The 26,116-nt window shown below is 44.2% G+C and overlaps 1 protein-coding gene across 1 annotated transcript in view; it reads left to right on the top strand.

Annotated features, from left to right (window-relative positions):
- The window catches only part of LOC126027236 (zinc finger protein 716-like), a 31,976-nt gene extending 7,324 nt beyond the window's left edge, over window positions 1-24,652 (top strand). Inside the window, exons 4-6 of the mRNA XM_049786232.1 lie at window positions 1,239-1,319; window positions 20,154-20,227; window positions 23,001-24,652. Of these exons, the coding sequence (XP_049642189.1) occupies window positions 1,239-1,319; window positions 20,154-20,227; window positions 23,001-24,470 (1,625 nt within the window). The 3' untranslated portion in view covers window positions 24,471-24,652. The remainder of the gene's footprint in view (window positions 1-1,238; window positions 1,320-20,153; window positions 20,228-23,000) is intronic.
- The last annotated feature ends 1,464 nt before the right edge of the window (window positions 24,653-26,116 follow it).

Here is a 26,116-nt window from a genome sequence, read left to right as displayed (position 1 = left end):
CCCTTTTTTGTTTTTGTTTTTTTGTTGTTGTTGACATTTTTTTTTTTTTTTGGTTTTTGGGCCACACCCGGTGACGCTCAGGGGTTACTCCTGGCTATGCGCTCAGAAGTCGCTCCTGGCTTGGGGGACCATATGGGACACCAGGGGATTGAACTAGGCTAGCGCAGGCAAGGCAGGCACCTTACCTCTAGCGCCACCGCCCGGCCCTGTTGACAATTTTTTAAGGGCTACAAGGCACCAGCACCTCCCGATCTTCTTGGAGGATGGTGCATTGTGAGGGATCAAACCTGAGATCCCTGCTTGCAAAGCATATTTTCCAACCTCTTGTTCTGAGTCCAGGGCTGCAATTTGACCCGCAATTTGACTTTTATTTGTTTTTTAGGGGGCTATACCCAGCAGAATTGGGGCTAAGATCTGGCTCTGCACTCAGGAGTCAATCCTGGGAGGGTTTGGTGGTATTGGGGATCAAGCCAGGGTGCCGCCCCCTCCCCCACAAGGCAAGTACTCTCCCCACTATATTATCACTCCAGCCCTTCCCTGTTTTTTTTGTTGTTGGTTGGTTGTTTTTGCTACTCCCAGTGGTGTTCAATGGTTACTCTTGCTCTGTGCTCAGAAATTACTCCTGGCATCCTTGGGGAGTCATCTGGGACACCAGGGATGGAACCCTGTCCGCCTTGTGCAAAGCAAATGTTCTCCCCTCTATGATATTGATTCAGCCCCAAAGTTGGTTTTTTTGGGGGGTGGGGATCAGACCACATCATGTAGCACTCGGGTTATTCATTGCTCTACGCTCAGGAATTATTCCTGGCAATCTTGGGGGATCAGATGTGGGTTGGCCACGTTTAAGGCAAACATTCTACCCACTGTGCTATTGCTCTGGCTCCTAAACGTCACCCCTAAATTTTTAGTTTAAATCGCATTTGTCATCCTTGGCAGTATTTGAAGTTACTCCTGGCTCTGCATTCAGTGCTACCTCTGGACTAGCTCAGGGAACTATAGAGGGTGCTCAGATCGATACATGTTGGTCATATGCAAGTCTAGTGTATATCCAGCCCCTCATTTTACTCTTTGATTTAAACCAGTTTCATTTGGCCATTAAACAATAAGTATATGAAGAGCAGAGATTCTCTTCTTCATCTGTTCACTGATTTGGCTATTTTCATTAGGGACCCAGTCTCATACACATGGATACTATCCTCTTTCCTGTCTCTAAACCATAATTTCTTTCTCTGGAACAGGGCACTGTGGGGCAAAGCCTGCGCTGATCTCCTGGTTGGAAAGAGGAGCCCGGGGGAAGCTGCAGAGAGACGTGTTTTCAGGTAAGTGTGGAAAGAGCTTTTCCTGGAACAGGGTTTGGGTCTTCTTCCATTCCCATTTCTTGCCCTTAATGCTGACTCCAACCAGATAAGAGCTTTGCTGTCTTAGCTTTGCTTTTTCTGATTCCCCATCTGTAAACATAACAGATCCTGAGATTCTGAGCCTTCATCCCATCTCTGCTCTCACCCTGATTGGACAGCCCCATGTTGAGTGCCCTTAGGGAGGTGGACACTTTTTGCCTTGTCTTTCTACATGTTTGTCTTTGCCATTGGATCATTACTGCGGCTTTTGAGATTCCCCTAGGAGGGCTTTTTCTCCAGTTTTTTTTTTTTTTTAATGTTTTTGGGCCACACCCGGTGATGCTCAGGGGTTACTCCTGGCTGTCTGCTCAGAAATAGCTCCTGGCAGGCACGGGGGACCATATGGGACACCGGGATTTGAACCAACCACCTTTGGTCCTGGATCGGCTGCTTGCAAGGCAAACATCGCTGTGCTATCTCTCCGGGCCCTTCTCTATGTTTTTTAGGCCATCTTAGTGGTGTTGCTTGGGGGTCACTCCTGGCCTCATGCTTCTGCATCCTATGCTGGTCCATTCAGGAGATCATATGTGATGTTACTGGTTGAATTTGGGTCCACTGTTTGCAAACTAAACGTCCTTTGTGCAATACTATCGATCTGGCAAGATTCTTGAGCATACTAAGAAAAAGAATTTGTTTATATTTTGAAACAACCCTGTGACAGGGATTACTTTTGCATCTACACTCAGAAATTACTCCTGCCACTGTTTTCGGGTGTATATGGGATGCCAGGGACTGAATTCAGGTTAGCCATATGCAAAGAAAATACCTTCCTTGCTTTGCTTTCTTTCTGGCTCACTCAGAAATATTTTTTTGTCTGTATGTTTTTTTTTTTTTTTTTTTTTTTTTTTTTTGGTTTTTGGGCCACACCCTGTGACGCTCAGGGGTTACTCCTGGCTATGCGCTCAGAAGTTGCTCCTGGCTTCTTGGGGGACCATATGGGACGCCGGGGGATCGAACCGCGGTCCGTGCGCAGGCAAGGCAGGCACCTTAGCTCCAGCGCCACCGCCCGGCCCCTGTCTGTATGTTTAAACAATTGAGAAGTGAGCCCACATAACACTATCAAACAGTCAACTATATTATTGTTTCATTCAACTTTCTCTTTTTTGGGGGGGGGCACAACCGGCAGCACTCGGGTTACTCCTGGCTCTGTGCTCAAAAATTACACTTGTTGGGCTGGAGAGATAGCATGGAGGTAAGGTGTTTCCCTTGCATACAGAAGGATGGTGGTTTGAATCCTGGCATCCCATATGATCCCCTGAGCCTGCCAGGAGCGATTTCTGAGCATAGAACTAAGAGTAACCCCTGAGCACTGCTGGATATGACCCAAAAACCAAAAAAGAAAGAAATACACTTGTTAGGTGATTACTCTAATTTCCACTGCTTCTTTTTTTTTTTTTTTAATTTTTTATTTTTAATTATGAGAACAAAGATGCAAAGAAAGAGGACAAGGTAAAGTCACAGTGGAAGGACAATCACCCATAACATAATTCTCAGAAGTCCCCTTGCTGGTATCTTAACTTTGAACTTTCAGCCAAAGAACATTAAGATAAATAAAACAGAATTCATGTACAATTACTTTGTCCCTCAAGTCCCCAGATTGTAACACATTATAATATTTCTTAACAGCACACAAGGCAATCTAAAGCCATAAAACTTATGTAACTCCTTAAACATTAGAGGCATAGTATTTTTTACATTTCCATGTACATGCATATTAGCTTAAGTTAACCTCAAAAAAAAAATTTTTTTTTTTTTTGGTTTTTTGGGCCATACCTGGCGGTGCTCAGGGGTTACTCCTGGCTGTCTGCTCAGAAATAGCTCCTGGCAGGCATGGGGGACCATATGGGACACCGGGATTCAAACCAACCACCTTTGGTCCTGGATCGGCTGCTTGCAAGGCAAACGCCGCTCTGCTATCTCTCCGGGCCCTAACCTCAAATTTTAAGTGTTTGGTTTTTTTTAAGGATTAGAGTCAAAGGAGCACAGTAAAAACAGTGTTAGAATGGCAATTGTTGTTTGCATAGGCCACCAAAATATGAGGGGCATGGAAAGGAATAACCTTGGCCTAAATACAAAGAGACCCTTCCCCTGAAGTTTCCTGGAATAAGACCAACTCTAGGCTCCAGGCAAACTAGTTTGTTCAATCCAAGACATTGTCTGTAGTGCCAACACACTTTTATTTTTCACACAGTCTCTGTTGTTGGTATCATGTTTCTGTATTAAAGATCCTGAAATCCATATAACCTACATTGAAGTCAGGGTGTGGAGCGTCTTCTCGTTTCACCTCACAATTAAAGGGTAATGCAGGAAGCCCTGTCCTGTAAGCAGGTCGTTGTTGTTAAGTCTTCTCAGTGTTAAGGAAAGTCTCTTGAGCAGGTCTATGTCTGAGCAGTGGTAGGGTCTTCCGTGGTAGAGGATTGCTTCCAGGTGATGTTATAGACAAACCTGGATGTTTCGTGGATGGCTTCCCTGGTTCAGGGGTGAATGGAAAATGCCCTTGCTTCTGAGGCCTGTGCCAGGTCGTTATTGTCAATGTTCAGGGTGTAAGGTCCCTTTGCACTACAAGATTTGTGTGTTCCAATCTCTATTAGATAGGATCTTATTTGTATGCATAGTATTTTCTCATTTTAATGTGCCTATGCAAAAAAGGAGCAATGCCAAGTGGCATTATTGGCACATATGGGGGCCGTAAGAACAAGTCCAACAATCCCCATGACATGGTTCAATCATAAGCATTAAACTGGGGGACTCTTTCACCAAAATTCCTTGTTGAACAGCTCATAAAGAGAAGATAAAAAGTGGTTAGAATCGTCACTGTATAAGAGAATATTTAGTAAGACTTATAGTTGTCAGGGAAAAACACAAAATATTCTAAAGACATACATGCCCATTTTATGTCTTTTGAAACAGTTTGAGGTTGTTACACACATGCACGGCTTTGGTCTGTGATTAGGATTGTGCAGTACTGAAGTTAAAAAAAGTAATGCAGATTAGTGATGTTTGGGGGGATTCGAGAGAGTTAAGGAGCAAAAATGAGCTTTGTAGGGGTGTGGGAAAGGTCAGAATACAAAATGGACATTCTGGATACGCAAAACTTAACATAGGATAAGGAATACTCTTAATACATGAAGTGCCTCTGCACGGTTTTCCATATGTAGACTGGTCAGAAATTGCCAGTGACAAACTTAGTGCAACCGAGCAAAACTCAGCACACCCCAATTTAGGACCCACCTTGTCCGGCCGCCTGGGCTGCCACCCCAGAAGGCCTGGAGGCCGGGGGGCAGAAGAGGGGAAGGCTGGGGGCCTATCAAGGCTCCCAATGCACCCAAGTTAGGGAGAAGGCCTTCCACATGGGGTCTCCCCAAACCCCATGCCAGCTAGAGCTAGCCTTCAGCTCAAGAGAAGATGGATAGAGAGTGGGAAGCCGGAATCTGCCCCCGCCCTACACCCTGTGCCCTTCCTTCCCTAGAGCTTGGGGGATGGGGGGAAGGCTTGGGACCCCATCCAGGAGGGACCCCCCCTGACACCCACCTTGTCCAGCCGCCTGGGCTGCCACCCCAGAAGGCCTGGAGGCCAGGGGCAGAAGAGGGGAAGGCTGGGAGCCTATCAAGGCTCCCAGCACACCCAAGTTAGGGAGAAGGCCTTCCACATGGGGTCTCCCCAAACCCCAAGCCAGCTAGAGCTAGCCTCCAGCTCAAGAGAAGATCTAATTTCCACTTCTAATATTCAGAATAGCAATAATTCATAAGACATAGCCCTCAGATAAAATTAAGTTTCATATTAAAATACCTTATTTTGAGAAGTTTTATCTTAAAGTTTAAATGGACAGTATTTATAGAGATTGATATAAATGTATATAGGGGCTGGTGAAGTGCTGCAAGTGGTAGGGTGTTTGTCTTGCACGCGGCTAACCTAGGACGAGGTTCAATCCCCCAGCATCCCATATGGCCCTTCAAGCCATGGGTGACTTCTGAGCACATAGCTAGGAGTAACCACTGAGCATCACTGGATGTGGCCCAAAAGCCAAAAAAAAAAAGAAAAGAATAAAGAAAGAGGGGCCGGAGCAGTGGCACAAGTGCTAGCCTAGGTAAGGCGTCTGCCTTGTCTGCGCTAGCCTAGGACAGACAGTGGTTTGATTCTCTAACGTCCCATATGGTGCCCCAAGCCAGGAGCGATTTCTGAGTGCATAGCCAGGAGAAACCCCTGAACATCACCAGGTGTGGCCCCCGAAAGAAAGAGAGAGAGAATGAGAGAGAAAGAAATATTTAGTTTTTACTTATTCTTTTAATATTTTTAAATATTTCCTTATAACTATTTACTTATACATAAAACTATTATGGTTGTAGGTTGATATAATTATTAAAATTAATGATACTGGGGGCCGGAGAGATAGCAGGGAGGTAAGGCGTTTTGCCTTTCATGCAAAAGGTCATTGGTTTGAAACCCGGCATCCCATATGATCCCCCGAGCCTGCCAGGAGCGATAGCTGAGCATGGAGCCAGGAGTGGCCCCTGAGCGCTCCCAGGTGTGATCCAAAAACCAAAAAAAAAAAAAAATAGAATTAATGATACTAAGACATCTGGATAAGCTTGGGTAGATTTATTCAAAAAATGAAGGAAAGGGTGACTAAATCATTTTAAGTCTCTACTACTTCTAAGTTGTATTCCTAGATAGTAACTTTGCTTTATTTATCTAAAAGTCTTTATAGTAATCCTATGTAGGTACATTCCCATTTTATTTTTTTTTTTTTTTTTTTTTTTTTTTTTTTTTTTTATCTTTATTTAAACACCGTGATTACAAACATGATTATAGTTGTATGATTACAGTCATGTAAAGAGCACCCCCCCTTCACCGGTGTAACATTCCCACCACCAATTTCCCAGATCTCCCTCCTCCCCACCCCCCTACACCTGTACTCGAGACAGGCTTTCTACTTCCCTCATTCATTCACATTTTATGATAGTTTTCAGTGTAGTCATCTCTGCAACTGCACTCATCACTCTATGTGATGAGCTGCATGTCCTGAGCTGCACCTACCAGCCCTCATCTCTCTTGTCTCTGAGATATTGTTAAAAATGTCCTTCATTTTTCTTAAAGCCCATAGATGAGTGAAACCATTCTGCGTCTTTCTCTCTCCCTCTGACTTACTTCACTCAGCATAATAGATTCCATGTACATCCATGTATTGGAAAATTTCATGACTTCATCTCTCCTGATGGCTGCATAGTATTCCATTGTGTATATGTACCACAGTTTCTTCAGCCACTCATCTGTTGAAGGGCATCTTGGTTGTTTCCAGAGTCTGGCTATTGTAAATAGCGCTGCAATGAATATAGGAGTAAGGAAGGGTTTTTTGTATTGTATTTTTGTGCTTCTTGGGTATATTCCTAGGAGTGGTATAGCTGGATCGTATGGAAGCTCAATTTCCAGTTTGTGAAGGAATCTCCATATCGCTTTCCATAAAGGTTGTACTAGACGGCATTCCCACCAGCAGTGAAAAAGAGTTCCTTTCTCTCCACATCCCCGCCAGCACTGCTTGTTTTCCTTTTTTGTGATGTGTGCCAATCTCAGTGGCGTGAGGTGGTACCTCATAGTAGTTTTGATTTGCATCTCCCTGACGATTAGTGATGTTGAACATCTTTTCATGTGCCTTTTGGCCATTTGCCTTTCTTCTTTTTCAAAGTGTCTGTTCATTTCTTCTCCCCATTTTTTGATGGGGTTAGTTGTTTTTTTCTTGTATAGTTCTGTCAGTACCTTGTAAATTTTGGATATTAGCCCTTTATCTGATGTGTATTGGGTGAATAATTTCTCCCACTCAGTGGGTGGCCTTTGTATTCTGGGCACTATTTCCTTTGAGATGCAGAAGCTTTTCAGCTTAATATAGTCCCATCTGTTTATCTCTGCTTCCACTTGCTTGGAAAGTGCTGTCTCCTCCTTAAAGATGCCTTTAGTCTCAATGTCCTGGAGTGTTTCACCTACATGTTGTTCTATATACCTTATAGTTTCAGTTCTGATATCAAGGTCTTTAATCCATTTGGATTTTACCTTTGTATATGGTGTTAGCTGGGGGTCTGAGTTCGCTTTTTTGCAAGTGGTTAACCAGTTGTGCCAACACCACTTGTTGAATAGGCTTTCCCTGCTCCATTTAGGATTTTTTGCTCCTTTATCAAAAACAAGGTGGTTATATGTCTGAGGAACCTTCTCTGAGTACTCAAGCCTATTCCACTGATCTGAGGGTCTGTTTTTATTCCAATACCATGCTGTTTTTATAACTGTTGCTTTGTAATACAACTTAAAATTGGGGAAAGTAATGCCTCCCATATTCCTTTTCCCAAGGAGTGCTTTAGCTATTCGAGGTTGTTTGTTGTTCCAGATGAATTTCAGAAGTATTTGATCCACTTCTTTGAAAAATGTCATGGGTATCTTTAGAGGAATCGCGTTAAATCTGTACAATGCTTTTGGAAGTATTGCCATTTTAATGATGTTGATCCTGCCAATCCATGAGCATGGTATGTGTTTCCATTTCCGCGTGTCCTCTCTTATTTCTTGGAGCAGTGTTTTGTAGTTTTCTTTGTATAGATCCTTCACATCTTTAGTCAGGTTGACTCCAAGATATTTGAGTTTGTGTGGAACTAATGTGAATGGGATTGTTCTCTTAATGTCCATTTCTTCCCTATCATTATTCGTGTATAAAAAGGCCATTGATTTTTGTGTGTTAATTTTGTATCCTGCCACTTTGCTATACCAATCTATTATTTCTAGAAGCTTTTTGGTAGAGTCTTTAGGGTTTTCTAAGTAGAGTATCATGTCATCTGCAAACAGTGAGAGCTTGACTTCTTCCTTTCCTATCTGAATTCCCTTGATATCTTTTTCTTGCCTAATCGCTATAGCAAGTACTTCCAGTGCTATGTTGAATAGGAGTGGTGAGAGAGGACAGCCTTGTCTTGTACCAGAATTTAGAGGAAAGGATTTTAGTTTTTCTCCATTGAGGATAATATTTGCCACTGGCTTCTGGTAGATGGCTTTGACTATATTGAGAAAGGTTCCTTTTATTCCTATCTTGCTGAGAGTTTTAATCAAGAATGGGTGTTGAACCTTATCAAATGCTTTTTCTGCATCTATTGATATGACCATGTGATTTTTATTTTTGTTGTTGTTTATGTTGTGTATTATATTAATAGATTTACGGATGTTAAACCATCCTTGCATTCCTGGGATGAAACCTACTTGATCAAAGTGAATGATCTTCTTGATGAGGCACTGGATCCTGTTCGCCAGGATTTTGTTGAGGATCTTTGCATCTGTGTTCATCAGGGATATTGGTCTGTAATTTTCTTTTTTGGCAGCATCTCTATCAGGTTTTGGTATTAAGGTGATGTTGGCTTCATAAAAGCTATTTGGAAGTATTCCTGTTTTTTCGATTTCATAAAAGAGCCTGGCCAGAATTGGTAGTAGTTCCTCTTGAAAGGTTTGAAAGAATTCATTCGTGAATCCATCAGGGCCTGGGCTTTTGTTTTTGGGTAAATTTTTGATTACAGTTTTAATTTCCTCAATAGTTATGGGGGTGTTTAGATATGCTACCTCTTCTTTATTCAACCGTGGAAGGTTATATGAGTTCAGAAATTTATCCATTTCTTCCAGGTTCTCATATTTAGTGGCATAGAGTTTCTCAAAGTATTCTCTGAATACCCTTTGAATCTCTGCAGTATCTGTAGTGATCTCCCCCTTCTCATTTCTAATACGCGTTATCAAGTTTCTCTCTTTCTTTTGCTTTGTGAGTTTTGCCAATGGTCTATCAATCTTGTTTATTTTTTCAAAGAACCAACTTCTGCTTTCGTTGATCTTTCGGATTGTTTTTTGGGTTTCCACTTCGTTGATTTCTGCTCTCAGCTTTGTTATTTCCTTCTGTCTCCCTATTTTTGGGTCCTTTTGTTGAGCACTTTCTAGTTCTATTAGCTGTGTCATTAAGCTACTCAGGTAAGCTCCTTCTTCCTTCCTGATGTGTGCTTGCAAAGCTATAAATTTTCCTCTCAGTACTGCTTTTGCTGTGTCCCATAAGTTCTGATAGTTTGTGTCTTTATTGTCATTTGTTTCCAGGAACCTTTTGATTTCCTCCTTGATTTCATCTCGGACCCACTGGTTATTGAGTATGAGGCTGTTTAACTTCCAGGTGTTAAATTTTTTCTTCTGTGTCCCTTTGCAGTTCACATCTAACTTCAGAGCCTTGTGGTCAGCAAAGGCAGCCTGCAAAATGTCTATCTTTTTTATTTTATGGAGGTATGTTTTATGTGCCAGCACATGATCTATCCTGGAGAATGATCCATGTACATTGGAAAAGAATGTGTATCCAGGTTTCTGAGGATAGAGTGCCCTATATATATCTACTAGGCCTCTTTCATCCATTTCTTTTTGCAGGTCTAGTATATTTTTGTTGGGTTTCCATTTGGTTGACCTATCAAGTGTTGACAAGCCTGTGTTGAGGTCTCCCACAATTATTGTGTTATTATTGATATCCTTCTTCAGATTTGTCAACAATTGTATTAAATACTTTGCTGGACCCTCATTCGGTGCGTATATGTTTAGGAGAGTGATTTCTTCTTGCTGTACAAATCCCTTGATTAGTACATAATATCCATCTTTGTCCCTTACAATTTTTCTGAGTATAAAGTTTGTGTCATCTGATATTAGTATGGCCACCCCCGCTTTTTTAAGGGTGTTGTTTGCTTGAATGATTTTCCTCCAGCCTTTGATTTTGAGTCTATGTTTATTCTGACTATTCAGGTGTGTTTCTTGTAGACAGCAGAAGGTTGGCTTCAGTTTTTTGATCCATTTCGCCACTCTGTGCCTCTTAACTGGTGCATTTAGTCCATTGACATTGAGAGAAATAATTGTCATGGGATTTATTGCCATCTTTGTGTAGAAGTTTGGTGTGTTTTTTGTTCTGTCTTGTTTTTAGAGTAGATCTTTCAGTTTTTCTTTTAAGGCTGGTTTTGAGTCTGCAAAGATTTTGAGCTGTTGTTTATCTGTGAAGCCGTGTATACATCCGTCAAACCTGAAACTTAGTTTTGCTGGGTGCAATATTCTTGGCGAAGCATTTATTTCATTGAGTTTTGCCACTACGTCCCACCACTGCCTTCTGGCCTTGAGTGTTTCTGGTGACAGGTCTGCTGTAAATTTCAAGGATGCTCCGTGGAATGTAATTTCCCTTTTCGATCTTGCTGCTTGCAGTATTCTATCTCTATCGGTGGGTTTCATCATGGTGACTAGGATGTGTCTTGGGGTGTTTCTACTGGGGTCTTTTTTAGCTGGTACTCTTCGGGCATGCAGGATTTGGTCACATGTTTTCTTTAGCTCTGGTAGTTTCTCTGTGATGATGTTCTTAACCATTGATTCTTCCTGAAGATTTTCTTCTTGGGTCTCTGGAACTCCAATGATTCTGAAGTTGTTTCTGTTGAGCTTATCAAAGACTTCTATTTTCATCTTCTCATATTCTTTGAGTAAATTTTCCATTGTCTGATCATTTGATTTGAGGTTTTTTTCTAATCTCTTCTGCTGTGTAAAGTTGTTATGCATCTCATCTTCTAAAGCACTAATTCTATCCTCAGCTGCTGTTAACCTGTTGGAAAACTCATCCATTATGTTCTTCAATTCGTCTATTGAGTTTTTCAGACCTGTTATCTGATCTGATATTTCAGTTTGGAGTTTTCTGATTTCTGTCTTCATATTCTCTTGATTTTTATTAGTGCTCTGATTTATACTTTCTTTGATATCTGATAGCAACCTCCATATTTCGTCTCTAAACTCCATTTCTGAAAGACTGCTTAGGTAGTTGGTCGTTGTTGGGTCATCAGAGTTTCCATCTTCATTCTCTATGGTTGAAGTTGGTCTGCGTAGTCTCCCCATTGTCTCGCTTACGCTGTGGGTTTTTCTACGTGTTGTGGTGGTACTCATTGGCGAGGTGGAGTGCGCGGCCGCGAAGCGCAGCGGAGCGGCCGCGCTCCGGCCCCCAAACACTCACCTCAGCCGAGGCAAGCCGTCAGGGGATGCCTGGGGAGGCCCCCAAGTGTCTGCCAAGCAAAGAAACCAGCACAATCCACAACTCCAACAGAAAACTCACAGCCCCAGCGAGACACGCCTCAGCCGAGGCAAGCCGTCAGGGGATGCCTGGGGAGGCCCCCAAGTGTCTGCCAAGCAAAGAAACCAGCACAATCCACAACTCCAACAGAAAACTCACAGCCCCAGCGAGACACGCCTCAGCCGAGGCAAGCCGTCAGGGGATGCCTGGGGAGGCCCCCAAGTGTCTGCCAAGCAAAGAAACCAGCACAATCCACAACTCCAACAGAAAACTCACAGCCCCAGCGAGACACGCCTCAGCCGAGGCAAGCCGTCAGGGGATGCCTGGGGAGGCCCCCAAGTGTCTGCCAAGCAAAGAAACCAGCACAATCCACAACTCCAACAGAAAACTCACAGCCCCAGCGAGACACGCCTCAGCCGAGGCAAGCCGTCAGGGGATGCCTGGGGAGGCCCCCAAGTGTCTGCCAAGCAAAGAAACCAGCACAATCCACAACTCCAACAGAAAACTCACAGCCCCAGCGAGACACGCCTCAGCCGAGGCAAGCCGTCAGGGGATGCCTGGGGAGGCCCCCAAGTGTCTGCCAAGCAAAGAAACCAGCACAATCCACAACTCCAACAGAAAACTCACAGCCCCAGCGAGACACGCCTCAGCCGAGGCAAGCCGTCAGGGGATGCCTGGGGAGGCCCCCAAGTGTCTGCCAAGCAAAGAAACCAGCACAATCCACAACTCCAACAGAAAACTCACAGCCCCAGCGAGACACGCCTCAGCCGAGGCAAGCCGTCAGGGGATGCCTGGGGAGGCCCCCAAGTGTCTGCCAAGCAAAGAAACCAGCACAATCCACAACTCCAACAGAAAACTCACAGCCCCAGCGAGACACGCCTCAGCCGAGGCAAGCCGTCAGGGGATGCCTGGGGAGGCCCCCAAGTGTCTGCCAAGCAAAGAAACCAGCACAATCCACAACTCCAACAGAAAACTCACAGCCCCAGCGAGACACGCCTCAGCCGAGGCAAGCCGTCAGGGGATGCCTGGGGAGGCCCCCAAGTGTCTGCCAAGCAAAGAAACCAGCACAATCCACAACTCCAACAGAAAACTCACAGCCCCAGCGAGACACGCCTCAGCCGAGGCAAGCCGTCAGGGGATGCCTGGGGAGGCCCCCAAGTGTCTGCCACATTCCCATTTTATTAATAAAAAAATATTTAAGGTTCCATAGCACAGAATTCAAATCCAGGTATACAAAGTATCTCCCTAATATGATAAACCTTACAAAATTGAACTAGCTAGTAAAACACATCACCAAAAAAGTCTGTTTTGTAATAGTTTTGTATATTTTATATATGTTCACATGCTTATAATTTCATTTTCCTGAAATCAAGAGCTCATAAAATTTTTCAGAACACTGCCTACATATTGGCTTTGAACTTTTTGTTAGTTATCCTTGAGAGAACATCATGCATGAAGTGCTTCATGTACTCTCTATATGATTTCAAGAAGTCTAAAGAAATATCTCCAAGTTCAGACCCGAGAGATAGCATGGAGGGAGGGCGTTTGCCTTGCACGCAGAAGGATGGTGGTTCGAATCCTGGCATCCTATATGATCCCCTGAGTCTGCCAGGAGCAATTTCTGAGCATAGAGCCAGGATAACCCCTGAATGCTGCCAGGTATGACCCAAAAACCAAAAAAAAAAAAAAAAAGGAAGAAAGGCAGAAAGGAAGGAGGGAGGGAAGGAAAGGAAAGAAAAGAAAAGGAAGGAAGGAAGGAAGGAAGGAAGGAAGGAAGGAAGGAAGGAAGGAAGGAAGGAAGGAAGAGAGAAAAGAAAATTCACATCTTGAAAGAAAAAAGTTAACCATAATACCAGGAAGCATGACTTCCAATGTTTAGTTTCCCTTCAGAAAGTAGCAAGTCTAAGCTTCATTAAAAAAATAAAGGGTCGGGGCCGGCATGGTGGCGCTAGAGGTAAGGTGCCTGCCTTGCCTGCGCTAGCCTAGGACGGACCGCGTTTCGATCCCCCGGTGTCCCATATGGTCCCCCAAGCCAGGTGCGATTTCTGAGCTCATAGCTAGGAGTAACCCCTGAGCGTCACCGGGTGTGGCCCAAAAACCAAAAAAAAAAAGATAAATAAAAAAATAAAGGGTCCCGGGGCCGGAGAGATAGCATGGGGGTAAGGTGTTCACATTTCATGCAGAAGGTCATTGGTTCGAATCCCGGCATCCCATATGGTCCCCCAAGCCTGCCAGGAGCGATTTCTGAGTCTGGAGCCAGGAGTAACCCCTGAGTGCTGCCGTGTGTGACGAAGGAAGGAAGGAAGGAAGGAAGGAAGGAAGGAAGGAAGGAAGGAGGGAGGGAGGGAGGGAGGGAGGGAGGGAGGGAGGGAGGGAGGGAGGGAGGGAGGAGGGAGGAAGGAAGGAAGGAAGGAAGGAAGGAAGGAAGGAAGGAAGGAAGGAAGGAAGGAAGGAAGGCCAGGAGTAACCCCTGAGTGCTGCCGTGTGTGACGAAGGAAGGAAGGAAGGAAGGAAGGAAGGAAGGAAGGAAGGAAGGAAGGAAGGAAGGAAGGAAGGAAGGAAGGAAGGAAGGAAGGAAGGAGGGAGGGAGGGAGGGAGGGAGGGAGGGAGGGAGAGGGAGGGGGGAGGGAGGGAGGAAGGAAGGAGAGAAAGAAAGAGAAAGAGAGAAGAGAAGAGAGGAAAGAAAGAAAGAAAGAAAGAAAGAAAGAAAGAAAGAAAGAAAGAGAGAGAGAGAGAGCGAGAGAGAGGGAGGGAGGCGGGAGGGAGGGAGGGCGGGAGGGCGGGAGGGAGGGAGGGAGGGAGGGAGGGAGGGAGGTAAATAGCCAGGGATGTAGTTCAGTGGTAGAGCACTTACTTGCCTTCTATGTGTGAGAACATTATTAGTTAACTACCTGGTGCCACAAAAACTCAAAACTAGATAAGATATAACCTTAAATTTATTTTCACTGGACTTTTGAGTTTTTTTAGTAAAATTTATGATGTATACTAACAGATTAATGAAAGTTCTATAAACTGGGAGTTGTTAGCAGCATTGCATAATAGAATAAGCACTTCACAACTTTTCTGAACCTTATTTTTCCCTGGACAGTAGGATATTAATAAACTATCATCTGTTCCTTACCAGCTATTTGAAGATTAAATAAATAAGAGAGTGTAAACATTCTTTCAAATATGTTAGGCTCTATTATAATTAGGGGGTGTTGTAATTAGAAAGATATTTTATATGGCATAATACCAGTATTACTATAGATTTGAACAAATCTCAGATTTCTCCTCTGAACTTATCTTCTTTGTTTTGTTTTGTTTTGTTTTTGTTTTTGGGTCACACCCGGCAGCGCTCAGGGGTTACTCCTGGCTCTATGCTCAGAAGTCACTCCTGGCAGGCATAGGGAACCATATGGGATGCCGGGATTTGAACCACCATCCTTGTACATTCAAGGCAAACACTCTAACTCCATGCTATCTCTCAGGCCCCCCTAAGTGAATTTTTAAGAATCTTTAAGGGAATTCTGGTGAAGGAACCCCATTTGTGGTAGTTAGTTGGATGCTCTTTTAATTAGCTTCTACTATAGTTCTAACAATAGTGATAATGCTGGGTAATTTGTTAAATCAAGGTTTTCTGCCTTATATCCATCGCGCTGTTTGCTATATACTTGCTTTCTGTTTCTTTTTTGTTTTGTTTTTTGGGGGTTGGCAGCGCTCAGGGGTTACTCCTGGCTCTCAGAAATCGCCCCCGGCAGGCTCCGGGGACCATATGGGATGCCGGGATTCGAACCACCGTCCTGCATGCAAACTCCCTACCTCCATGCTATCTCTCCAACCCAGCTTGCTTTCTGTTTCTTTTTTTTTTTTTTTTTTTTTTGGTTTTTGGGTCACACCCGGCGTTGCTCAGGGTTTACTCCTGGCTGTCTGCTCAGAAATAGCTCCTGGCAGGCACGGGGGACCATATGGGACACCGGGATTTGAACCAACCACCTTTGGTCCTGGATCGGCTGCTTGCAAGGCAAACGCGCTGTGCTAACTCTCCGGGCCCTTGCTTTCTGTTTCTAATGAGTGTAACTTTGGTATTTCTACTGTGAAATACGTGTTCCCAATCCTGCTTTTGTTTCAAGCTTTGTTTTGTTTTGTTTCCAAAATGTGCAGCTAACATTTTTGTACAACAAAAATTTCATTCTACTTTTTTTGCGGGGGTGGGGGGGCACACTGGTGACTGTCAGGGGTTACACTCCTGGCTATATGCTCAGAAATCACCCCTGGCTTGGGGGACCATATGGGACACTGGGGGAATCAAACCACAGTCTGTCCTAAGATTAGTGCATGCAAGGCAGACGTCTTATGCCCTGTGCCACCGCTCCGGCCCCATTCTGACTAGTTTTAATAAACATACTGTAAGAATAAAAATAATTGGCCAGAAAGAGAGCACAGAGGTAGGTAGGGCATTTGCCTTGCACACAGCTGATTTAAACAATGGTGGTTGGAATCCCGACATCCCATATTGACCCCCATGCCTGCCAGGAGCGACTTCTGAGCGCAGAGCCAGAAGTAAACCCTGAGCATCAGGGCTGGAGAGATAGCATGGAGGTAGAGCATTTGCCTTGCATGCAGAAGGATGGTGGTTCGAATTTCGGCATCCTATATGGTCCCCCAAGCCTGCCAGGAGCGATTTCTGAGCGTAGAGCCAGAAGTAACCCCTGAGTGCTGCCGGGTGTGATCCAAAAATAAACAAACAAAAAAATACAAAAAAAATCCCCTGAGCATCACCAGGTGTGACCCAAAAAATTCCCCACCCCAAAAATACTATTATACATGTTCAAAGACTAATATCAAAGATTTTCTTGGGGCCAGAGCAGTGGCACAAGCAGTAGGGCATTTGCCTTGCACATGCTGACCTGGGATGGTTTGATCCCTCCCTGTCCCATATAGTCCTCCAAGCCAGGAGTGATTTCTGAGCACATAGGCATGAGTTAACCCTTGAGCATCACCAGGTGTGGCCCCCCCAAAAAAAAAACAAAAAAAATTTTTTTTTCTTTCGCCTTTATTTGGGGGGTGGAGGGCCATACCCAGTGACACTCAGGGGTTACTCCTGGCTCTGTGCTCAGAAATTGCTCCTGGCTCGGAGGACCATATGGGATGCCAGGGATCGAACCACGGTCTGTCCTAGGTTAGCACATACAAGGCAAAGGCCCTACCACTTGCACCACTGCTCCGGCCCAATTTTCTTTCACTTTAATTTTATTTTTTTATAATGATTTTTTTTTTTTTTTTATTTTTAATTATGAGAACAAAGATGCAAAGAAAGAGGACAAGGTAAAGTTACAGTGGAAGGACAATCACCCATAACATAATTCTCAGAAGAAGTCCCCTTGCTGGTATCTTAACTTTGAACTTTCAGCCAAAGAACATTAAGATAAATAAAACAGAATCCATGTACAATTACTTTGTCCCTCAAGTCCCCAGATTGTAACACATTATAATATTTCTTAACAGCACACAAGGCAATCTAAAGCCATAAAACTGGGCCCGGAGAGATAGCACAGCGGCGTTTGCCTTGCAAGCGGCCTATCCAGGACCTAAGGTGGTTGGTTCGAATCCCGGTGTCCCATATGGTCCCGTGTGCCTGACAGGAGCTATTTCTGAGCAGACAGCTAGGAGTAACCCCTGAGCACTGCTGGGTGTGGCCCAAAAATCAAAAATAAATAAAGCCATAAAACTTACGTAACTCCTTAAACATTAGAGGCATAGTATTTTTTTTTTTTTTTGGGTTTTTGGGCCACACCCGGTAACGCTCAGGGGTTACTCCTGGCTATGTGCTCAGAAGTTGCTCCTGGCTTGGGGGACCATATGGGACACCGGGGGATCGAACCGCCGTCCGTCCAAGGCTAGCGCAGGCAAGGTAGGCACCTTACCTTCAGCACCACCGCCCGGCCCCAGGCATAGTATTTTTTTACATTTCCATGTACATGCATATTAGCTTAAGTTAACCTCAAATTTTAAGTGGGTTTTTTTTTAAGGATTAGAGTCAAAGGAGCACAGTAAAGACGGTGTTAGAGTGGCAATTGTCATTTGCATAGACCCACCAAAATATGAGAGGCATGGAAAGGAATAACCTTGGCCTAAATACAAAGAAACCCTACCCCTGAAGTTTCCTGGCATAAGACCAACTCTAGGCTCCAGGCAAGTTAGATCGTCCAATCCAAGACATTGTCCGTAGTGCCAACACACTTTTCACACAGTCTCTGTTGTTGGTATCATGTTTCTGTATTAAAGATCCTGGAATCTGCATATCCTACATTGAAGTCAGGATGTGGAGCATCCTCTTGTTTCACCTCACCATTAAAGGGCAATGCAGGAAGCCCTGTCCTGTAAGCAGGTCATTGTTGTTAAGTCTTCTCAGTGTTAAGGGAAGTCTCTTTTGAGCAGGTCAATGTCTGAGTAGTGGTAGGGTCTTCCGAGTAGAGGATTGCTTCCAGGTGATGTTATAGACAAACCTGGATGTTTCGTGGATGGCTTCCCTGGTTCAGGGGAGAATGGAAAATGCCCTTGCTTCTGAGGCCTGTGCCAGGTCGTTATGTCAATGTTCAGGGTGTAAGGTCCCTTTGCACTACAAGATTTGTGTGTTCCAATCTCTATTAGATAGGATCTTATTTGTATACATAGTATTTTCCCATTTTAATTTGCCTATGCAAAAAAGGAGCAATGCCAAGTGGCGTTATTGGCGCATATGGGGGCCATAAGAACAAGTCCAACAATCCCCATGACATGGTTCAATCATAAGCATTAAACTGGGGGACTCTTTCACCAAAATTCCTTGTTGAACAGCTCATAAAGAGAAGATAAAAAGTGGTTAGAATCGTCACTGTATAAGAGAATATTTAGTAAGACTTATAGTTGTCAGGGAAAAATAAAATATTCTAAAGACATATGTGTCCATTTTATGTCTTTTGAAACAGTTCGAGGTTGTTACACACAATGCATGGCTTTGGTCTCTGATTAGGATTGTGCAATACTGAAGTTAAAAAGAGTAATGTGGGTTAGTAATTTTTATTTTTTTATAATGATTTTTATTGTGACTAAAAGTGAATAACAAATCTTTCACAATAATATTTAAGGTACATAGTGACATTGAATCAGGGCCATTCCCGCCACCAGGGTTGTCCTCCCTTTCACCTTAATTTTATTTATTTAACCGGCAGTGCTCAGGGATTACTCCTGGCTATCTGCTCAGAAATCGCTCCTGGCAGGGACAGGGGACCATATGAAATTCAGGGATTCGAACCACCTTTGGTCCTGGGTTGGCTGCTTGCAGGGCAAAACGCCCTACTGCTGTGCTATCTCTCAGACCCTTCACTTTAATTTTAGATTCTACTGTAAACTCTTTAAACAACTTTTACTGCAACAGGAATGCTTGTAAGTTGGTTTTCTTTTTGGGGGGGCCACACCTGTTTGACGCTCAGGGGTTACTCTTGGCTAAGCACTCAAAAATCACCCCTGGCTTGGGGGGACCATATGGGACGCCGGGGGATCGAACCACGGTCCTTCCTTGGCTAGCTAGCGCTTGCAAGGCAGACACCATACCTCTAGCACCACCTCTCCAGCCCCTGGGAGTTATTTTTTAACTTTATTGATTGATTGGTTGGTTTCTGGGCCACACCCAGCGGTGCTCAGGGGTTAGTCCTGGCTTTGCACTCAAAAATTGCCTGCAGCAGACTGGGGGACCATATGGTATGCCAGGAATCAAACAGGGTTCCTTTTGGGTCAGCAGCATGCAAGACAAAAGCCCCACTGCTGTGCTATCTCTCTGGCCCTGTGAGGTTTCTTTTTATTTTTTTTTTTGGTTTTTGGGCCACACCCGGCGGTGCTCAGGGGTTACTCCTGGCTGTCTGCTCAGAAATAGCTCCTGGCAGGCACGGGGGACCATATGGGACACCGGGATTCGAACCAACCACCTTTGGTCCTGGATCGGCTGCTTGCAAGACAAACGCCACTGTGCTATCTCTTTGGGCCCGGCCCTGTGAGTTTTTATTTTGCCTGATGTTAACAGTGTCACTTCACATAAGCTTTGTGGCTTGCTGCTTGCATAGATATTTTTCCCCATATCTTTTATTCTTTAAATGTAAATAAAATATTTTATAGATAGCAAAAAGAAAAAAAAGAAAAGAAAAGAATTACACCTGTTAGACTCAGGGGACCATATGGGGTACCATGGATCAAACCAAGGTTAGCCATGTGGTAGGCAAATGTCCAACTCACTGTGTTATCACTCTGGCCCACAATACAATTAAAAAAAAATTTTTGACGCTCTTGGCTAAGTGCTCAGAAATTGCTCCTGGCTTGGGAGATATATGGCGCCAGGGGATTGAACTGCCTTCCTTCCTAGGCTAGTGCAGGCAAGGCAGACGCTTTATTGCTTGCACCACTGCTCCAGCCCCTAATTCAACTAATTTTTGTTTGATTTTTTTTTTTTTTTTTTTTTTTTTTTTTGCTTGTGGGCCACACCAGGCTGCACTCAGTGATTCCTCCTAACATTGTGCTCAGAAATTACTCCTGAAAAGGTAGGGAGACCATATGGGATGTCAGAGATTAAACTAGTCAGCTGCATACAGGCAAACACTGTCCCCCCTGTGCTAATTGCTCTGGCTTCTCAATAGATTCTTATGTGGCATATTTTGTTTGATTTTTAGGATGCAGACCACCAGTTCAGGACTTGGCCTTTCAACAGTTTCCTTTTGGGAAAGGATCTCCAAATAGTGAGATGGTAAGATTTGCAAGTTTCAAATCAAACATTTTTACTGTTGTGATAGGACATCTAATGCTATAATACCATAGGATTTTTTTTAATTTTTTATTTTTAATTATGAGAATAATGATGCAAAGAGGACAAGGTAAAGTTACAGTGAAAGAACAATCGCCCATAAACAGAGTTCTCAGAAGAAATCCCCTTGCTGATGCCTAAATATTGAATTTACAGTCAAAAAAGTATTAAGAAAAATAAGGCAGAACCCATGTACAATTACTTTGTCCACACGTTCCCAGATTGTAGGACATTATAACATTTCTTAGTAGTACACAAAGCAACCTAAAGCCATGAGATTTATGTGACTCCTTAACTTTGAAGGCATAGTATTTTTATATATTCATGCACATACATATTAGTTTAAGTTAACATCAAAAGTTTAAGAGGTTATAATACCATAGGATTTATAAAGTGAGTCCTGGATTTCAGCTTTTTCACCCCATCTATTTTTCTGCACTGCTGGGAGTATCCAGAGCCCAGTGCAGGGAAAAGTCTCCCATTAGTCTCACTTGAGTGCTAAAGTCAATTCAATAAATTTTCCAACCTAAAGATATGGATAGTTTTTTTTTTTTTCACACCAAAGAAATACTATGTCTTCTTGGGAAAGAGGGTGGAGAGGGAAGACCTACTTAGATTTTGATTTGGTAAAATGTAAACTTGAGTTTTGTTTAATCTCACTCATTTGTTGGCTGGATCCATAGATCCATATGGTAGTGGGAAGGTTTCTTCCCATTATGTGTGGGAATCTGAACTTGGGTTTCATTCATGTCACTATATGTGAGTACCAGAGGCCCACCAGGTATGATCAGGGAACACACAGCCAGAGTAAACATGAGTACCAATCAGTTGGGACTCCCCCATAGTATATAAAATTTTTTTAAAAAGGAGGAGGCCGGAGAGATAGCATGGAGTTAAGGCATTTGCCTTGCATGCAGAAAGATGGTGGTTCGAATTCCAGCATCCCATATGGTCCCCTGAGCCTGCCAGGGGTGATTTCTGAGCATAGAGCCAGGAGTAACCCCTGAGTGCTGCCGAGTGTGACCCCCCCAAAAAAACAAAAACAAAAAAATTTAAAAAAGGGAAGTGAACTCCTTGATGTTTGGGAGGAATTTGCCTATAGTGAGACTTGTTATATTTTGGGGCCACATCTGGCGATATTCAGGGACTCCTCTACTGCAGAGACCCTGTGGGATACTTGGGGGATTGAACCAGGGCTAGCTAACTGCAATGCAAGTACCCTCCATGTTATTGCTCTGACCTTACTGTAGTATTTTCAATGTCATATATGGCAATTTTCTTTCCATTCCCTGATGGGTCACGCCTGGCCCTTACTCGTGGTCATAGGTCCCACACTGAACTCTAACCAAGTCCCAAACAAGGATGTATTTTACATTTGTTTCAAATTGGTGCTTTAGGTTCTGTAGAGGAATAGATTTACACTTCTGTGCCTGTTCAGTGAATCAATTAAATAAAGACATTCTCACAACTGAGCCCTCTCCACATTCATAAAATTTGGTCTTCCTACTAGTGAAAAGGAAAAAATGGGACAGAGCAACAGCAGAGTGTTGTAGGACATTTGCCTTCCATGTGACTTACCAGAGTTTGATCCCTGTATCCCATCTAGAACCCCCAGCACTGCCAGGAATGATCCCTGAGCTCAGAGCAAGGAGTAACTGCTAGTGCCACTGGGTGTTGCACCAAAACCAAAAAAAGGAAAGAAAAGAAAAGAATCCCAGGGAGCTAGTTCAGCTAGCACTGTACCTGCCTTTCCCTCAGTAGACCCAGGCGGATCTCCCAAATTCCTTAGGTTCCCATAGGTGCTGCTCAGCACCAGGATTGATCCCTGAGTACAGTGCCAGGAGAGGCTCCTAAGCATTGATAGTGTGACCCAAAAAGTTAGAAAAGTAAGCATGACATACAAAGAGAAAAAAGACAGTTGGGGCTCACTGCTCTCTTTTTGAAGTACATTATTTATCTTTAGAGCCAGTAAACATGAGGAAGAAAATAGAACAGATATTTGCTGGTCTGCCAGCTTCCTTGTCAATGGATCTGCATCATCTTCTGCAAGTGTTGGGAATGACTTCGGGGAAGGGACAGATACCAGAGTGAACATAGAACCCTCTCTAATATGGCCTGCCCGTGGGACCCTGCAATTACTCATTTACATTTCAGAAATGACCTTTCCTGCCCCTCTACTCAGTCTATTATCTAACTAAGCACATTTCTTTACTGACATCTACCAATTTCTACAGACATCTATATAAGTGGAGAATTGAGTTTTTGTGATTGAAATCACAATTGGGGGCCTGGTTTTTGTTTGTTTGTTTGTTTGTTTTGGGTCACACCCTGCATCGCTCACGGGTTACTCCTGGCAGGCTCAGGGGACCATATGGGATGCCGGGATATGGGATGCATGCCTTCTGCATGCAAGGCAAATGCCTTACCTCTGTGCTATCTCTCTGGCCCTGGGGCCTGGTTTTAAAGTAGACTGTTGGGGCCAGAGTGGTGGCATAGCGGTAGGACATTTGCCTTGCATGCGGCTGACCTAAGACAGACCTAGGTTTGATCACTGGCATCCCCTATGGTCCCCTAAATCAGGAGCGATTTCTGAGCGCAAAGCCATGAATAACCCCTGAGTGTCAACGGATGTGGCCCCAAAACCAAAAATAAATAAATAAATAAAGTTGATGGTTATGGGAGAGAGAAGTAATTGACTAACTCTGTTATTCCGCAGGGAATCAGCCAATCTCGGTGGGATGAGGGAGATCCTGTGCTGTGGGACACAGTGTGGAGGAAACCGTCCTGTCCACATTCTGATGGGAGTGAGGACTTGGAGGACATCCGTGTTGGAGGAGGAGGCCAGAATGAAGAGAGTGTCTTTGCTGTCGATCCCCAATCTACTGGGCACAGTGTGCCTGAATCTACACAGCACAATCCTTGGGCAAGGACCGCCACGATGAGAACACCCTGGGAAGAGCAAGCAGTAGTGTTTGCTTCAAGCCCTTCACAAGGACAGGCTCATAAGCACATTCCCCATGGAGTAAAGATGCCCAAGTGTAAGCAGTATGGCAGGGCATTCTCTTGTGCTGGATACCATGATGTACCCTCATACAGCTTCAGTGCACAGAACCCCTCTGACTGTCAGCAAGGTGGACATGCTCTTTGTCAACCCCCACATCCGAGCGACCCTAAGGAAGTCCAGATAGGAAAGAAACGGCATACGTGTCTGGAGTGTGGCAAGGCCTTTCCGTACCCCTCAGGCCTTCTTAAACACAAGAAAATCCATTCAGGAAAGAAGCCTTATACTTGCCAGGAATGTGGGAAGGCCTTCTCTCAAACCTCACACCTCACTAGGCACATGAGTATTCATACTGGAGAGAAACCTTATTCATGTCAGGAATGTGGAAAGGGCTTCGCTCAATATTCAGACCTTAGGTGCCACTTGAATATTCACACGGGAGAGAAGCCTTATACATGTCAGGAGTGTGGGAAGACCTTTGCTATATCTTCAAACCTTTCTGCCCACAAGAAAATCCATACAGGACACAAGCCTTATACATGTCAGGAATGTGGGAAGGCCTTTTCTCACTCTTCAAGCCTTACCAGGCACATGAATATTCATGCTGGAAAGAAGCCTTATACATGTCAGGAATGTGGGAAAGCCTTCACTCTATCCTCACACCTTACGATGCACATGCGCACGCATACTGGAGAGAAGCCTTATTCTTGCCAGGAGTGTGGGAAGGCCTTCACTCAATATTCAGCTCTTAGATGTCACATGAATATTCATACAGGAGAGAAGCCTTATACATGTCAAGAGTGCGGAAAGGCCTTCACTCACTCCTCAAGCCTTAGCCGGCACGCGTATGTTCATTCAGGAGAGAAGCATCATACATGTCAGGAGTGTGGGAAGGCTTTCTCTTTCTCCTCACACCTGAATAGACACATGTATATTCATACAGGATTGAAGCCTTACACCTGTCAGGAGTGTGGGAAGGCATTCAATCGGTCCTCAAATCTTTTCGTGCACAAGAAAATTCATGCAAAAGAGAAGCCTTATTCATGTCAGGAATGTGGGAACACTTTCGCTTACTGCTCATGCCTTTGTAAGCAAGAGAATTCATCTGGAGAGACACCTGATGTGCGTGAGGAATGCGGGAAGGTCTTCACTCCTGTTTTAACCTTTTCATTGATGAGAAAATGATGTCTGGAGTGTCTTACTAAGCGATCATACCATGTAGTTGGCATTGGCCTTTCACACCACTGGCTGGGATTTGATCTCAGATCCTGTGGGATATTCAAGCGCTACTGGAGGGATTCCTGAGTGCAGAGCCAGGAATAAACTTTGAATACCACAGGATGTGGCCCCAAAAGGAAATAAAGGGATTTTAAACTGGAGAGAATCTTGACCTATGTAGACAATGTGGGTAGGTCTTGCTTACTTCTGAATGCTTTATGTTCATAAGAAAATGCATATTCGGGGGATACCTATAGCACAGCAGGTAGTGCTTGCAAGCGCCCAACCCAGGTTTGAACCTCAGCATCATATGTCCCCCAAGTCTGCTAGGAGTACAGAGCAAGGAATGTGACCTGACCACTGTCAGGTGTGACCCGAAAACAAAATGCATACTAGAGAGTAACTTTATAAATGGAGAGTGAGAATACCTTCACTAATTTCTCATTAGTATGCTTATGAGATTTTAACCTAGGTAAAGACATATTTTGTGAAAGCCTTCAAATTCTCTTAATTTTCTCAACTGGCCGAAGTGGTAGTACAGTGGTAGGGTATTTGCCTTGTACGCGGCTGACCCAGGATTGATACGGGTTTGATCCCTGGCACCCCATATGGCCTCCCAAGCCAGGAGCAATTTCTTTTTGTTTTGTTTTGTTTTGATTTTGGGCCACACCCGTTTGACGCTCAGGGGTTACTCCTGGCTATGCGCTCAGAAATCAGCCCTGGCTTGGTGGGACCATATGGGACGCCGGGGGATTGAACCACGGTCCATTCTACGCTAACACTTGCAAAGCAGACACCTTACCTCTAGCGCCACCTTCCCGGCCCCTACCAGGAGCAATTTCTGAGCGCAGAGCCAGGAGTAACCCAAGTGCTGCCGGGTGTGACTCAATAAAATAAAAGGGGGGGGGGGGCAGAGAGATAGCATGGAGGTAAAACGTTTGCCTTTCATGCAGAAGGTCATTGGTTCAAATCCCAGCATCCCATATGGTCCCCTGAGCCTGCCAGGAGCGATTTTTGAATGTAGAGCAAGGAGTAACCCCTGAGCGCTGCCGGGTGTGACCCCCCAAAAAAGAAAAGGGGGCCCCAGAGAGATAGCACAGCCGATACATGACCAAAGGTGGTTGGTTCGAATCCCGGTGTCCCATATGGTCCCCCGTGCCTGCCAGGAGCTACTTCTGAGCAGATAGCCAGGAGTAACCCCTGAGCACCAACGGGTGTGGCCTAAAAACCAAAAACCAAAAAAAAAAAAAAGAAAAAAGAAATGTTAAAACGTAAGGCTTTTGGGAAGGCCTTAATTTTTTCATAAATCTTTTATTTTTTATTTTATTTTTTATTTTGGTTTTTGGGTCACACTTGCAGCACTCAGAAGTTACTCCTGGCTCTCTGCTCAGAAATCGCCCCTGGCAGGCTCAGGGGACCATATGGGATGCCGGGATTGGAACCACCGTCCTTCTGCATGAAAGGCAAACGCCTTACCTCCATGCTATCTCTTCAGCCCCCGTAAAGCTTTTAATAGGTCAAATTATTCTGCAGTTAAACCTTATATGTGTATGGAATGTGGGCAGGCCTTCACTTCCTCCACAAATGGTATTAGTAAGTTCTGAGCATTACCA

This window comes from Suncus etruscus, chromosome 14 (assembly GCF_024139225.1).
Source record: "Suncus etruscus isolate mSunEtr1 chromosome 14, mSunEtr1.pri.cur, whole genome shotgun sequence".
Classification (NCBI taxonomy): Eukaryota; Metazoa; Chordata; class Mammalia; order Eulipotyphla; family Soricidae; genus Suncus; species Suncus etruscus.
Note: the sequence above shows the minus strand (reverse complement) of the source record. Positions and strands in the feature narration are given on the sequence as shown.